A 16966-nucleotide genomic window follows, 5' to 3' on the forward strand; every position below is an offset into this window, starting at 1 on the left:
AAGATGCTGCAGTTTTTTCAGTCCAGCACCTCAACAACACTTGCACAGGCAATTAAGTGTGGAGTGTTATAATCATCATTACAACTAGACAATGCAAAGTCTCTGTAAGATGCGCCTCATACAAACACTAATGCACAGGCTGGGTCTTATGTACGGTACTTGGTGGATATAACATAATATAAAAACATAAGAAAAGTCCCATTAGAGGAGACTGCTTGACCCACATTTGCTCGCAATGGAGTTTGCTTAATAACTGGAGACGATAAATCGTATTTCTTCTTGAATGTATCCGAGTGACTCTCTAGTGGATTGTAAGCTACTAAAGAGTACTTTTATGAGACAGTGTGAGCCTACAACCACTGTTACAAATGGTTTGTTCAAGAATCCTAAATCTAACCTTAACCTAGGAGCATGACAAAGCTGAGGGTATAGGAGTCTCAATGGTCAAGAACACTGCTCCTCCATCCAGATATTAACAGGACACTAGACATGTTGAGCTATTACAGCAAACCAGTCTTATAACCTGGCATTGTTTCCTGCTAGTATTTGCTGTAGTAAATGTGAGTAAATTGCATCATCTCTGTGCTGAGAGTTTCATTTCCCCATTACCTCAGTGAGTGAAGCACAGCTGTAACAAAATTTGAGCCAGGCCTCCACACAGTCACGAATGGCCCTTCATACTACACAATCAGATTACAGTTTTAATGAAAATGGAGTCGCATCCTCCATGGGTGGCTCAGTCAGATTAGCAGCATCTCGGGAACACACTGTCTGCCGGGAAGAGAGACTGCCTTGCTATGAGCCTAGCACCAGAACTCCTTGAGTGTTTCGTACCTCTCTCTGTTGCTGGTTGAGACTGTGGGAGCTGCGCTGGCACAGAGCGATGGTATCACTCAGTGCCACCTCCACTCTCTGCAGGGGGTCCTCTTCATCTGCTGACATCTTAGCTGAAAAGAGCAGTTTTCAATATATATAAATTTAGAAAAACAACAAACATTTTATAGTCCTACGATCAGCATAATGTATTGTTTTTGGAGCTCGATAACAAATCCTGCTGAAACAGTGCTGCCCCAAATCAGTGGTGCTCAGTAAGGGTGACTGTGTTGGACTTTGTTGTTCTGCTTGTGCAGTGTAGATGCTTCATCCTCCTTCGCCCTCATCTGTTTTACTGTAATTTCTTAGATTCAAAGTTACTTAGTTAAGATACCATTCTCCAATGTTTCAGATTGCTTCATTATTCAATCTGCAAAAACAGCCCACCCCGTACATTACAAAAGGATTTCAGCATCTGTCTTAGTGCAACCAGGAACTTGGCAAACCTGGATAAGGGCGTCTGCTAAGAAATAAATAATAAACCCATTCTCACCTTCATTCTCCTCTGTGAGAGCTGAAAGCTTGTCTTTCAAGGTCTGTAAAAAACAAACAAAAAGAGAAGATGTGTGTGTGTGTATATATATATATATATATATATATATATATATATTAAAGTGCTTGCTGTTCGCAGTGCTTTGTTTATAGCACACATTGTAGAGATTCATACTTCTGTTGAAAACACTTCCACTCAAGAGACGTATTCAGAGCAGCGCAGAGAAAAAGGATAAGAGCTGAACCATCTGGCCTGCTCAGCCCTTAAGTCTATTCTAGTGACTTAAACATGTTTGGTAGTTGCTGGTTAATGCAGTCTTCCACGAACCAGAGAAAACAAAAACCTTGCTTTTTTTCAAGTTAACAAGTTAGACGCACTATATAGGAGCAACCTTTTCAAGCACACAATGCTCTTCCTCTGTTCTGCAGTCATACAATCCCAAATTCCAATACCCATTCATTTTAATTTATACATTTTAACCTTTCTGACATACTCTTGACATGAAGAGCAATTGCAAGACATGTTTACACTTTCCTTTCAGGTATATCTAGTCTACTGATCTTCTGAGCACCGAGATCGGTCGATCTTTTTTCTTAGTTTGAAAGAGTAAGAGAGCGCCTACAGGCCACATGTTAACATCCTCTCAGTATTAAGATGTCACCTTCACATATCTCTGTTGGCTTTCTGCCTTCTTTCCAAACATGATTATGATATCAGAGCTCCCATTCGAACACCTGACTCATGATTGTTTTTCCATCCTGTGGTTCTTGCCACTTGTTTACCAATTACCTTTAAAGTAGAGGTTAAGTCACAGGAAGTGCTGACTGTTCAGAGGTTTTTTTTTTTTTTTTTTTTTATAATTCAATAAAAGACAATGGCGCTTCGTGCTTGAGAAGATTGCCAGAATGTACTGGGTGAGTGCCACAATATCCCTTGCCAGTTATTGATGAGCGTTCACCTGCTTGTGATCACGTTTTTGATGTAAACTCCTGGCAGCCTTGCCCTCTGTTCTTGAGCACTCACCTTGAGCAGCACCACGAACGCTCCCTGGATGTCTCCCTTCTTCTCCAGCAGGTATGCTGTGGCTTCATGCAGATTATGCTGCTCAGTTATCTAACAAAACCCAGAAAAAAATAAACATTGAGGTCCAAAACAGTAACAAGTTTCAACTCTGAGGCTATGAAAAGTATTTAGAATAAAACATGCTAAAAGACCAGGTTAAATTGAGCTATGAAGAGATTTAGTTTTTCTTACAAAAGTTTCTGTAAGTGTCCAGTCATGTCGACCAGCGTGGTTTTATTTTCCCAGAATTATGCCTGAGATTCACTCAAGTGTGATTCACAGAAGATGCTCCTCACAGCAAGTGTGCTCAAGGAGTTTAAAGCATTTTGCAACATTTTTGTTGTCTCAAATTTGCACAGCAATTTATGCTAATTAAATATAATTTTGCTTAGCAACACGAGTTGCTTGATTAGCAATTTAAATTGGTCTACCAATGATCAAAAGTGTTGTTTTTTATGTTTTGTTCTCATTACATATTATATGTGCATTCTAAGCTACATTACTTTGCATGCATTTTAGATTGTGAAATATATTTTACAGATATTTGCATTAATTGTTATTTAAGGCCTGCATGTTGCAGGTGTGTGACTGTAGATAGTAGCCTGCCCTATGCTCCTCTCTGTTATACCACTAAGTCTTCCATGCTTCTCCTGTAGTACTAGTGTAGTCAAGCCTTTCCAGAATCTTGCACAGTACTATTCATCTCTGCTCACAGACCCTGACTGCATTGTCTATTTATTAAGTAATGCTTGCATTCATCATTGCATAGGAGAGGAACTGGTGTGCTAATATAAGTTTTAAACTCTATAGATGCATAACATTCAGCATCAGAGTCAATGCAGATCATGATATCTGTCTTGACTAATACAGTTATGCACTTGAAGTGACTTTCAATACAACTTCTTTATTTGAAGCTTACGTAGCCTTCAAAGGCTTGTCATGTCACATGTTGTGTGCACTTAAAATAATAACATGCTGACCCACTTCATTCATTTTAAGTCATGCTGATTGTAGTGTTACTGTAGCTTGAATGATGTTTGTGGCCATTGTGTTGGTGCTTAACCATTGATCTGTGTAGTAAACCGTGTTAAGTGTTGTATATATCTATTAGTAATATTTATTAATACTTTATCTAGTAAGTTGAGAAAGTTGTAGATCATACAGTACTGCACTGGATTATGTGATATCAAAATCTGAATCAGCTAAGTCTATACATCTTTGAAACAATGATGTTTGTCTTGTTTTTCTATGTTTCATTTGTATTGTAGTATGTTATATAATATTTATCACAAGATAAATTATGTATTCCTAGTACTGTAACCTGAACAGAACATGTATGATGATATTCAAAGTCCATGAGAATGAAGTAAGTATGGCCTGGGGAGTGAGGGTTCAGGTAACATGGGAACAACATATGAAAGATGAACTGGACCAGTGGATGGTTACTTAACTAGTAGTGACATGTCTACAAAAATACTTCAATACAAAGTGTTTATTTAGAACTACTTCAAACTGCAACAACTTGGCACTACTGACTTGACTATATAACATTGTTTGCATCATTATTACCCAGACTTAGTTAAAACATTACAACTATGAATGTCACTTGGCCATAAATGGAAAGCACCACTGTCACTTGACTGTTTCTAATGTCACTTATATTCAAGATAAACTTAACATTGATCAGAAAACTGTAATCAACAAAATGAATTGAATAAATGTTTAGATAAATGATTAATCATCATCACTACTAACTTCAGTCAGTCACCCGTCTGTGAAAACCCTTAGTTAATTGAACAATATGAATAAAGTTAAGCCCTGCTCAGCTTCCATAACTCTCATGAAAATATGTAAAATTCAAGGAATTCAAGGTTTCTCTACACTGTCAAGAATACTTGGAGCAGAGGGGAAGGAACTGTAACATTAAACCCCATGAACTCGGCATCTGAATGTTCAAAAATGCCACTCATTGACCTTCTTGTTGGGCACTTCATCTGGCTTATCTGTTGCTGCACGCATGTTAAACTGCCACAGGGGACACAAGTGCGAAAGTCTCAAGTTGTAACAACCTGTGATCACCTCCATTCATTCTAACATGAAAATGGCGGCCATTACATGTATGAGTAGGTGGGTTGTACATGCATTTTCGATGCTTGTTTTGGGAAACAAAAAATGTATTTTAGATGCTTGTTTTGGGTCGGAAAAACTCAAGAAACTCTCAAGAAAATACATTGCAAATGGAGAGGAATTGACTCGCTTTTTGCGATGCGAACCCTGAGAAAATGTTCGCTGTTACAGCATTACTATATTTAGGCCATATACATTGTGTTTTTCTTCTCCTGGAACCTGACAATTCTCAGAATCCCTTCAATATCATTCCAATTAACTAAATGTCTTATATTTAAAGTTACACTAATTGACTATGCTTAACTTCCAGGAAAGTGAATAAACTGGATAAACCTGGGAATACCTTTCTTGCAGACACAATCATTTGCATTATATCCTAAGCGAATGCACTGAGCAAACACTTCTACTTATGCAAACAGATTCAGATCGTGTTTTGTTTTGTTGATTTTCTTTATTTTTCTTTATTTATTTATTTTTTTTAAATGGAGCTGTTCGTGTAGGTCAGAGGTGGAGATACATAACAGTCAATAATGTATTCCAGTGCAGGTCAGTGGTATAACATGCATCTTATTTCTGTGGGTGAATTACTTATTCATTAATTCAACAGATAAGGAGCTGGTTATGCCGACACACTGTTGTGCAATGGGCTGGGAGATTTAGGATATGATTACTCCTAATCTAGTTGTTCAGGGATCCTGTAATTCAGTAATTTGCGATGTAAAAGATCAATATAAAACCTGAACTGTTGCCATGAATGTCACTGAAGCCCTGATTTAGTGTGCCACACTGTATCACTTGCAAGTCCGCGAAGTCTCTATTTTGCAACAGAGTGAGCTACAAACAGGAGTAGTTATGACTTCATCAGTAACATGTCTCAAGACTTGGATAATTACAGTCTGGTCATAGATGACAAACCATTTTTGAGTAGTGGCATTTTTGGGGCTATTAAAATGTACCCATTTAGAATCTGTTTAGCAGACACTTGCTGTTAGCAGGACTATAAAACACTGCCCACACACACAATATATATCTATATCTATATCTACAACTATCTATATATATCCTGCATGGCCAAAATATTTTAACCTGAAACTATTAATTCAGTAAAAAAAAATATTTCTGAAGGAGTTCTGCAAAATACATGCAGGGATTCATGAGGATTGTAACCAATAAAAATCTCGGTCAAGGAGACCGTTTTTATACGGCTTCCTCTGACCTCCACAGGTAGTTTGTTTTCATCAAACCTGTGCGCAACATTTCAAATAAGGACACACATTTATAAATATGGGAACACATGATCTTGTCCAGCAGTGAAGCCCTAGGCAGAGTACCTGAATTGCCTCCTCCAGGCGGTAGTCCTTTGACGCTTGCAAGAACTCTGTGACCGAGCAGGGACTGAAGCGGCACAGCAGGCCGATGTAGAGTTCATGGAAGTCAGGACTCAAGCGCAGCACTCTGTGGTTCAAAGAGGCTTCCCTGCAACAGAGAGGGAGAGACCAGGATAGTCAACAATTTGATTTCTCTGGCTGACCTCCTAATTGGAAACTTTTTTCACCCTCTTCGTTTCTTTGTTTCCTGCAACAGTTTCAAAAGTATCATGCATGTTCCAGCATTGAGCAAAAAGGGAAAGAAACTGGGGCAAAGCCAGTTGATTCTTGTGAAGGACAAAGACAAAACATCTTCATATTGCTCATCTTGTGGTGAACACAAACCCCTCTGCTGAGAATACACAAACACAGGAGGCCATAGCTTGGCTCGATTTCTCTCCTGATGCTTGACATTGCAGAAGTAGTTGTGGCCTCCTGCAACCGCGCACACTCCCACACACAGATTACAGCTTTTTTTCCTTCTTCTTTTTTCCTATTTTTCAATCAATATAAACTTCATGAGAACAGACACATCTGATATCCGTATCTTAAAGAAACAGTCTGGCATTTTCATTTAACCTCTGTGCTTGGAGCTCACTTACAATGACTTTGATCAACAGCAGAGTTTAAAAGCTTTGTACTGTGGTGCGATTGCCTTGCATTTCCTGTTCTGATAATTTTCCTTTTAAGCCTGTTGCAGCATTGGGGACCAATGCCCAATATTCTTTGCCCAATTAACCAACATTTTCGATATAATTTGAGGGAGCCAGCTACTTACATTTATATATTTACAAATACCAAGTTAAGTGGCCTCCACTTAAATTGTAGTGATTCACATGATCTCAAGATAAATTCAGCAGCTCCTATAGGTTCTCTCTGCTCTGCATTATCTGAATGATTTAGAGAGATGTTGAAATATTAATTTGGCTTGCCATAAAACTTTTGCCTTTAATTGCATAGTTGCACTCAAAAAATGGTTGACCAGTCAACAGTCAGTATAGCTCAGCCCAGGGTCCGGCAGCACTAAGACCAATTCAACTCAACCAAAAGGACTTAAAGTCACCCCTGCAGAGTGGCAGAACTTTTACAAGATGGGACATTTACAGGACCCTGCCACAGTACACCAGTTTCCAAGAAGAAAACACCAGTTGAAATTCAATGTTTTTTAAATTGGTGTATTGATTGAGAAGGTTTGTATTTAAATTTAAGCTGCACACATTGAACGCTCACAGGCATTCAAACATGACCTTAATTCTTCCTATTAAAAGTGCAAGCTTGCCATTCTACTTCCACTTCTACGATGTGAAAGCAAACACTCAATTTACATCTTTGTTGAGATAGAAAAGAAGCATGAAATCTTAGATACGAAGAAATAAGTAAAAACCACTACCACTAAATCCTGTTGTAAAATGAACTAATTATTTTGTTGTATTCATGGGAAAAAGCAATAAAGATAATGGTGGCTAAGAACTCTCAATTTCCCCCGCTAGCATTTTGTGTGTGAACATCAATTTCAAAGCATTTGGTTACACACAAAAAAGGAGAAAGAAAGAACTGTAGTTGCGTATTGTGCTGTCATGATTATTTGGTTCCCAAACCTCAGACTAGTTCATTCCTCTCGGGATTCTCAAACTCTTTCTGGGTTCATTCAGATAAAGGTTCAGATGAGAGAAGAAAAAAAAAAAAGAAGCAAAGTAAAATGTAAAAAAAGGCAAGAAAAATCACTCTCTCCAGCTCTCTGAAGCGTGACTTATACCAGAAGGTCTGCTGGCGGTCTGTCTGCCTTGACTGGCCGTGTGTTCAATTTGATAAAATTAATAGCGTGTTATTAAACCTCCAGCAGCTGTTTCAGCAGGCAGCAGGGCAAACAATTGCATTCTGCTTCTAATTCCATCACTTTTGCACCGAACTGCAGAGTGCCATTTTTAATTTGAGTGCTCCAAAAACTCGTTTGTTTTCACGAACTGTGAAAGTCTTTGAGACAGCTATGCTAGTGGATGTGTGTGTGTGTGTGTGTGTGTGTGTGTATATATATATATATATATACATACACACACACACTCACCTAAAGGATTATTAGGAACACCATACTAATACTGTGTTTGACCCCCTTTCGCCTTCAGAACTGCCTTAATTCTACGTGGCATTGATTCAACGAGGTGCTGAAAGCATTCTTTAGAAATGTTGGCCCATATTGATAGGATAGCATCTTGCAGTTGATGGAGATTTGTGGGATGCACATCCAGGGCACGAAGCTCCCGTTCCACCACATCCCAAAGATGCTCTAATGCGTTGAGATCTGGAGACTGTGGGGGCCAGTTTAGTACAGTGAACTCATTGTCATGTTCAAGAAACCAATTTGAAATGATTCGACCTTTGTGACATGGTGCATTATCCTGCTGGAAGTAGCCATCAGAGGATGGGTACATGGTGGTCATAAAGGGATGGACATGGTCAGAAACAATGCTCAGGTAGGCCGTGGCATTTAAACGATGCCCAATTGGCACTAAGGGGCCTAAAGTGTGCCAAGAAAACATCCCCCACACCATTACACCACCACCACCAGCCTCCACAGTGGTAACAAGGCATGATGGATCCATGTTCTCATTCTGTTTACGTCAAATTCTGACTCTACCATCTGAATGTCTCAACAGAAATCGAGACTCATCAGACCAGGCAACATTTTTCCAGTCTTCAACTGTCCAATTTTGGTGAGCTTGTGCAAATTGTAGCCTCGTTTTCCTATTTGAAGTGGAGATGAGTGGTACCCAGTGGGGTCTTCTGCTGTTGTAGCCCATCCGCCTCAAGGTTGTACGTGTTGTAGCTTCACAAATGATTTGCTGCATACCTCGGTTGTAACGAGTGGTTATTTCAGTCAAAGTTGCTCTTCTATCAGCTTGAATCAGTCGGCCCATTCTCCTCTGACCTCTAGCATCAACAAGGCATTTTCGCCCACAGGACTGCCGCATACTGGATGTTTTTCCCTTTTCACACCATTCTTTGTAAACCCTAGAAATGGTTGTGCGTGAACATCCCAGTAACTGAGCAGATTGTGAAATACTCAGACCGGCCCGTCTGGCACCAACAACCATGCCACGCTCAAAATTGCTTAAATCACCTTTCTTTCCCATTCAGACATTCAGTTTGAAGTTCAGGAGATTGTCTTGACCAGGACCACACCCCTAAATGCATTGAAGCAACTGCCATGTGATTGGTTGGTTAGATAATTGCATTAATGAGAAATTGAACAGGTGTTCCTAATAATCCTTTAGGTGAGTGTATATGTGCATATATATATATATATATATATATATATATATATATATATACACACACACACAATAATATATATTGTATATATACACAATATATATATATTGCATATATACACTCACCTAAAGGATTATTAGGAACACCATACTAATACTGTGTTTGACCCCCCTTCGCCTTCAGAACTGCCTTAATTCTACGTGGCATTGATTCAACAAGGTGCTGAAAGCATTCTTTAGAAATGTTGGCCCATATTGATAGGGTAGCATCTTGCAGTTGATGGAGATTTGTGGGATGCACATCCAGGGCACGAAGCTCCCGTTCCACCACATCCCAAAGATGCTCTAATGCGTTGAGATCTGGAGACTGTGGGGGCCAGTTTAGTACAGTGAACTCATTGTCATGTTCAAGAAACCAATTTGAAATGATTCGACCTTTGTGACATGGTGCATTATCCTGCTGGAAGTAGCCATCAGAGGATGGGTACATGGTGGTCATAAAGGGATGGACATGGTCAGAAACAATGCTCAGGTAGGCCGTGGCATTTAAACGATGCCCAATTGGCACTAAGGGGCCTAAAGTGTGCCAAGAAAACATCCCCCACACCATTACACCACCACCACCAGCCTGCACAGTGGTAACAAGGCATGATGGATCCATGTTCTCATTCTGTTTATGCCAAATTCTGACTCTACCATCTGAATGTCTCAACAGAAATCGAGACTCATCAGACCAGGCAACATTTTTCCAGTCTTCAACTGTCCAATTTTGGTGAGCTTGTGCAAATTGTAGCCTCTTTTTCCTATTTGTAGTGGAGATGAGTGGTACCCAGTGGGGTCTTCTGCTGTTGTAGCCCATCCGCCTCAAGGTTGTACGTGTTGTAGCTTCACAAATGATTTGCTGCATACCTCGGTTGTAACGAGTGGTTATTTCAGTCAAAGTTGCTCTTCTATCAGCTTGAATCAGTCGGCCCATTCTCCTCTGACCTCTAGCATCAACAAGGCATTTTCGCCCACAGGACTGCCGCATACTGGATATTTTTCCCTTTTCACACCATTCTTTGTAAACCCTAGAAATGGTTGTGCGTGAAAATCCCAGTAACTGAGCAGATTGTGAAATACTCAGACCAGCCCGTCTGGCACCAACAACCATGCCACGCTCAAAATTGCTTAAATCACCTTTCTTTCCCATTCAGACATTCAGTTTGGAGTTCAGGAGATTGTCTTGACCAGGACCACACCCCTAAATGCATTGAAGCAACTGCCATGTGATTGGTTGGTTAGATAATTGCATTAATGAGAAATTGAACAGGTGTTCCTAATAATCCTTTAGGTGAGTGTATATACACAATAATAAGTATCTTCTCAATTTTGGGACTAAAACATTGCACTTAAGCTAGAAAATACAACATTAAAGGAACAGTTTTACTGCTGTGCATTTAAATTAATTTATTTCTTGGCATTTCTCTTATGTTCATTATAATGGCATTATGTGATGACGTGTTGGCTTAGATTGTTATGTGCCATTCCAAATATACAAAACAAGCTCTGAAAAAAATAAAGGATCTGACAAGTTCCATGTTTTGCCCCCCAACGTTCCAGGGTGGGTTAATAAGGACACTATTAAATAAGCAGAGCAGACCCTTGTACTGGCGTGACAGCAGCAAACGTGATGTAACATTCCCCATGTTATTTCCTCTCAATAAACCCATGGGAGGTTTGCACTGTAAAATGGGCATCAATCTAAGCAGAACAATTGCAGGGACTTCACATCATGTAAACTAAGAAACATATTGGAAATTAAATGACAAAAAGATTACATTAACATGTTTATTTATATATTCTCAGCAACAAATGTCTTGCATTTTTATTTATTTTATTTAAAAATATATATGTATCTGCTCCACGACTATTGCAAATTAAAACATTGTGTAAACAGCTGTACTATGTTCTTGTTATTGCCATTAGGAAAAATATGCTGTTTTCCTGTCATTTAGACAATAGCTCTGAAATGAATTTACACATCAAGCTTGAAGACACAGCTTTAATTAAACAAAAGTGAAAGGTCTGGTTAATGTTTGATGCTACATCAACCACTGTGATAGCCAAAGCATTTCTATTTGCTTTAGAAATGTATCATCTCAAACTACAAACCAGGGCTGAACAGATTTTACCTGAGCTTCACATCTGAGATCAAAAGCTGCACAATGATGAGCATATGTAAAAGGGATCAATCCATCAAACCATTAACATAACATTTATGAAGTTAAAATAAAAAAGGGTAAAAACAAGAACAATGACTGGCTGGACACGCTGCAAAAAGAAGAGACGGTGGACTAAGTTAGACAAAAGAAGCTACAGAATGAATACAAGATTAAATAAGAAGCTTTGCTGGAGTGACCTGGAAAATAGATGCTGTATATCAATACAAGTGGAAAAATCTTAGGTTGGTCTTCAATCCAGTGGATCAACAAAGGCTAATGATGATGAATATACACCGATCAGCCATAACATTATGACCACTTGCCTAATATTGTGTAGGTCCCCCTTTTGCCGCCAAAACAGCCCTGACCCGTCGAGGCATGGACTCTACTAGACCTCTGAAGGTGTGCTGTGGTATCTGGCACCAAGACGTTAGCAGCAGATCATTTAAGTCCTGTAAGTTGCGAGGTGGGGCCTCCACAGATCGGACTTGTTTGTCCAGCACATCCCACAGATGCTCGATTGGATTGAGATCTGGGGAATTTGGAGGCCAATCAACACCTTGAACTCGTGATTCATCAGACCAGACCACCTTCTTCCATTGCTCCGTGGTCCAGTTCCGATACTCACGTGCCCATTGTAGGCCCTTTCGGCAGTGGACAGGGGTCAGCACGGGCACCCTGACTGGTGTGCAGCTACGCAGCCCAATACGTAACAAACTGCAATGCAATGTGTGTTCTGAAACCTTTCTATCAGAACCAGCATTAACTTTTTCAGCAATTTGAGCTACAGTAGCTCGTCTGTTAGAACAGACAACACGGGGCAGCCATCGCTCCCCACGTGCATCAATGAGCCTTGGCAGCCCATGACCCTGTCGCCAGTTCACTGCTTTTCCTTCCTTGGACCACTTTTGATAGGTACTGACCACTGCAGACCGGGAACACCCCACAAGAGCTGCAGTTTTGGAGATGCTCTGACCCAGTCGTCTAGCCATCACAATTTGGCCCTTGTCAAAGTCGCTCAGATCCTTACGCTTGCCCATTTTTCCTGCTTCTGACACATCAACTTTGAGGACAAAATGTTCACTTGCTGCCTAATACAGTGAGGGAAAAAAGTATTTGATCCCCTGCTGATTTTGTACATTTGCCCACTGACAAAGAAATGATCAGTCTATAATTTTAATAGTAGGTGTATTTTAACAGTGAGAGACAGAATAACAACAAAACAATCCAGAAAAACGCATTTCAAAAAAATTATAAATTGATTTGCATGTTAATGAGGGAAATAAGTATTTGATCCCCTATCAATCAGCAAGATTTCTGGCTCCCAGGTGATTTTTATATATAGGTTACGAGCTGAGATTAGGAGCACTCTCTTAAAGGGAGTGCTACTAATCTCAGCTTGTTACCTGTATAAAAGACACCTGTCCACAGAAGCAACCAATCAATCAGATTCCAAACTCTCCACCATGGCCAAGACCAAAGAGCTGTCCAAGGATGTCAGGGACAAGATTGTAGACCTACACAAGGCTGGAATGGGCTACAAGACCATCGCCAAGCAGCTTGGTGAGAAGGTGACAACAGTTGATGCGATTATTCGCAAATGGAAGAAACACAAAATAACTGTCCGTCTCCCTCGGTCTGGGGCTCCATGCAAGATCTCACCTCGTGGAGTTTCAATGATCATGAGAATGGTGAGGAATCAGCCCAGAACTACACGGGAGGATCTTGTTAATGATCTCAAGGCAGCTGGGACCATAGTCACCAAGAAAACAATTGGTAACACACTACGCCGTGAAGGACTGAAATCCTGCAGCGCCCGCAAGGTCCCCCTGCTCAAGAAAGCACATGTACAGGCCCGTCTAAAGTTTGCCTATGAACATCTGAATGATTCAGAGGAGAACTGGGTGAAAGTGTTGTGGTCAGATAAGACCAAAATCGAGCTCTTTGGCATCAACTCAACTCGCTGTGTTTGGAGGAGGAGGAATGACCCCAAGAACACCATCCCCACCGTCAAACATGGAGGTGGAAACATTATGCTTTGGGGGTGTTTTTCTGCTTAGGGGACAGGACAACTGCACCGCATCAAAGGGACGATGGACGGGGCCATGTACCGTCAAATATTGGGTGAGAACCTCCTTCCCTCAGCCAGGGCATTGAAAATGGGTCGTGGATGGGTATTCCAGCATGACAATGACCCAAAACACACAGCCAAGGCAACAAAGGAGTGGCTCAAGAAGAAGCACATTAAGGTCCTGGAGTGGCCTAGCCAGTCTCCAGACCTTAATCCCATAGAAAATCTGTGGAGGGAGCTGAAGGTTCGAGTTGCCAAACGTCAGCCTCGAAACCTTAATGACTTGCAGAGGATCTGCAAAGAGGAGTGGGACAAAATCCCTCCTGAGATATGTGCAAACCTGGTGGCCAACTACAAGAAACGTCTGACCTCTGTGATTGCCAACAAGGGTTTTGCCACCAAGTACTAAGTCGAAGGGGTCAAATACTTATTTCCCTCATTAACATGCAAATCAATTTATAACTTTTTTGAAATGCGTTTTTCTGGATTTTTTTGTTGTTATTCTCTCTCACTGTTAAAATACACCTAGCATTAAAATTATAGACTGATCATTTCTTAGTCAGTGGGCAAACGTACAAAATCAGCAGGATATCAAATACTTTTTTCCCCTCACTGTATATCCCACCCACTGACAGGTGCCATAATAATGAGATTATCAGTGTTATTCACTTTACCTGTCAGTGGTCATAATGTTATGGCTGATCAGTGTATATTATAGTGTTATAAACAACTGAATCTGTAAATTATGAACTCATAAGTAAAAAGTGAAGTTTCCATAAAAACTGTGAAAACAGAACACCAAATATCCAGCCATTTAGACATATTTGATAATGTTCAGTCTCACATGCTTAAAAAAAAAAAAAAAAAAAAAAACACAGAAACTACACTCCTAATCTCCCCTCCATGTTCACTACATTTACCAGTAAGCAGAATGAGAGGGGCAGTGTTATGAAGATTCAGAGATCTCCACAGGTCAGGTGAGGGTTAATCTGCAGGGTGGGCTGCAATCCACGCTCCGATGGTCATGACAGAAACTCGAGCGTCCCCACAGAGGCTCAAACAATCGCCACCACGAGGCCACTGACAGCCGGGGAGGCAGACGTGTCACTGTGTCATCAGCCCATGTGACCTGTGTAGTATCGGTCTGAAGAGCTGACAATCAAGCAAGTATGGCGTGGGAATTAGCTTTGGCATGAAGGCAATCCCCATGCCTGCTTAGCATTCTTAAACTCTCCCTCACTCAAAGTCCACCTCTCAAACTCACATGCTGCAATATGTCAGATAAGCTTGAAACGTGTGTCTGTGTCTGTGATTGTCTTTCAGAAATGGGATACACAGTCATACACTTGATTAGTTAGTTTAAGATATCTAAAGTGCATCTGTGGTAGTAAGAACTGCATCTCTGCTAAAATGTTTTCAACTCTCCTTTTTGAGACCCAGCGTCAGTACACAATGTGAATCACACAGACTGCACTACTTGAAAAGAGTTCATTTCCTGTAAGTGGTTTCACAAAATAATGGCCAAGTCAACAATAACAACAACAAAAAAAGGAATAGCAGAATGTGTCTAAGAAAATGTTCAAAACTTAAAATGGAAGCAATCTCTGAAAGAAAATATTTTCTCTTTTAGGCCACCTGAAAGCTATTATTGAGAAGATGTTTAAAAAAGTAAAGTGCTAGCATCCCATCTGGGTTTGTGAGATCACATATTTTTTTACTACAGTTATCTTTCATGGGAATTGGTTCTATTTCTCTACTGTTGATGACCTAGTTGCTGGAGCTGCCCAGAAGCACAAATCTCCTGGCACTGTGCGTACTGCCCATAATTCTGCATAACAACGCTGTCAGATCTGTGGTTTCCCAAATTTCTAGTATAATGTTAAAAACTTTGTACATTATACATTTTACATTATCAGAACTTGGCAAAGATGGGATAACATATCCAATTTTCCACATAAATTGCTCCTTAGTTTGAAGAGTGATGTCAAATTCAAAAGCACAGATATGTGTATAAAACTTTCAAGTCGTCAGCATCCAACATGCTACAGACAGCACAGATGGACTAGTACTGTCTCCAAAGGCTGCTTAATTGACATCAGACAATATTGCCAATTGCTTCCGATTCTGTTTTAATGTTGATATTTACAGCAGAAGTTGCAACGTTTACAATTCACCTCCCATCCCCCCTATTGTCAAATAACTGGTTGCTTTGATTGTCTGCTTGTGTGTGGCTGAAGCTCCGAAAAGCAGGCATTTATTTTAGACTCTGGATTGGTAGAGTTAGAACATCAACTATAATTTGATTGTGATACATCAATTGTCTTTGAATACATCCCTTTTAATCCCAGTGTTTAAAGCTATAAGGGACTACTCTTATCTCATAACCGAAAGCAATAATCAATTGCAAACATAAAACCCCAACTGCTTTGAAATTAAAGTTTATAGAAGCTACTCTTATATATAAGGGCTTTAAAAATACAAAATAATAGGGTGACTGATGTATTAAAAGCAATTAAATTAGAAGCACAGAGAAAACAACTTATACTGCTACTTGACCTTTTAGAAAAAGGAAACTTAAAAGCCCATGCCACACTATTTTTATTTTGTTCTGCTGTGCATTAGAATGGAACCAAAAAAACAACAACTTTGTATTAGATGTGTAGTGCCTGTTTTCATCTGAAGCTTTGAGCTAATAATTGGATGTTGTCTGTCAGCAGATCAAAAAGCAAAGCACATGAAAGGCTGTGAAAGTGACGCAGCCACAGTCATGTTAAAGAATCACACTTATCTAATAGCAACCAGCTGGAACCCCCCACCAGACCCCAGCTCCTCAAAGGACTGGTATGTGACTGGGTACTGTTTCTAAAAACACCTAACTAGTGTTTCCAGCCCGGGGACCCGGGGCACCAAAAACCCGGATGATTTCTAAACCCCGTGTTTGGCATGTACATTTTATGTTTTAAAAATCATACTTGCGTGCACAGCGCAGCAGCAAACTCTTGTATACTTTAGTGTATTTTATCATTCGGTGAGAAGATTGAAGCAGGAATATTCATTCCGTAAACTGTCGGCAAAACCTACAATATAATTGAGCACTATTGCAAAATTCAAGGAGTTCAAGAAAAATGTTCCGATCCAAGCTCGGTTTGGTTCTACTTCCTACAAGTAGTAAACTGCCAACCAGCCAAATGCAAAAAGCATGCAAACAAGGTATTGCAAACTGCTGGGGGCTCTACAAGGTCCCTTCAGTTTATACAAATGATCAATACATAATAACTATGTGAATACATACATACATAAATAATAATGCAGTATAACAGAGTTTGTGTTTAATTTCAGCTCCGCATAAATTACAGACACAAAAAAGGCATTTATTATTTTACTTATTTAGTATTACCTGGTTGATATGGCCAGGGGTTCAAGCTAATGAATAAAATAAAAAAAATAAAAAAAAGATTTCAGGAGTTCAGTCAACTAATACTAATAATAACTTATAGATA

General features: G+C 39.9%; 1 protein-coding gene across 5 annotated transcripts in view; it reads right to left on the reverse strand.

Annotated features, from left to right (window-relative positions):
- vps8 (VPS8 subunit of CORVET complex) overlaps window positions 1–16966 on the reverse strand; it is a 183437-nt gene that overhangs the window by 89234 nt on the left and 77237 nt on the right. For all 5 annotated transcript variants that reach the window (XR_010804780.1, XM_066688393.1, XM_066688391.1 and 2 more), the window contains 4 exons: window positions 5887–6031; window positions 2390–2479; window positions 1367–1409; window positions 835–947 (listed from right to left, as the gene is read on the reverse strand). Coding sequence is in view for 4 of the 5 variants with exons in the window: in XM_066688393.1 (XP_066544490.1) it covers window positions 835–947; window positions 1367–1409; window positions 2390–2479; window positions 5887–6031 (391 nt within the window). In the remaining variant the exon portion in view is untranslated. The remainder of the gene's footprint in view (window positions 1–834; window positions 948–1366; window positions 1410–2389; window positions 2480–5886; window positions 6032–16966) is intronic.

The sequence above is a fragment of the Amia ocellicauda genome, chromosome 16, assembly GCF_036373705.1.
Source record: "Amia ocellicauda isolate fAmiCal2 chromosome 16, fAmiCal2.hap1, whole genome shotgun sequence".
Classification (NCBI taxonomy): Eukaryota; Metazoa; Chordata; class Actinopteri; order Amiiformes; family Amiidae; genus Amia; species Amia ocellicauda.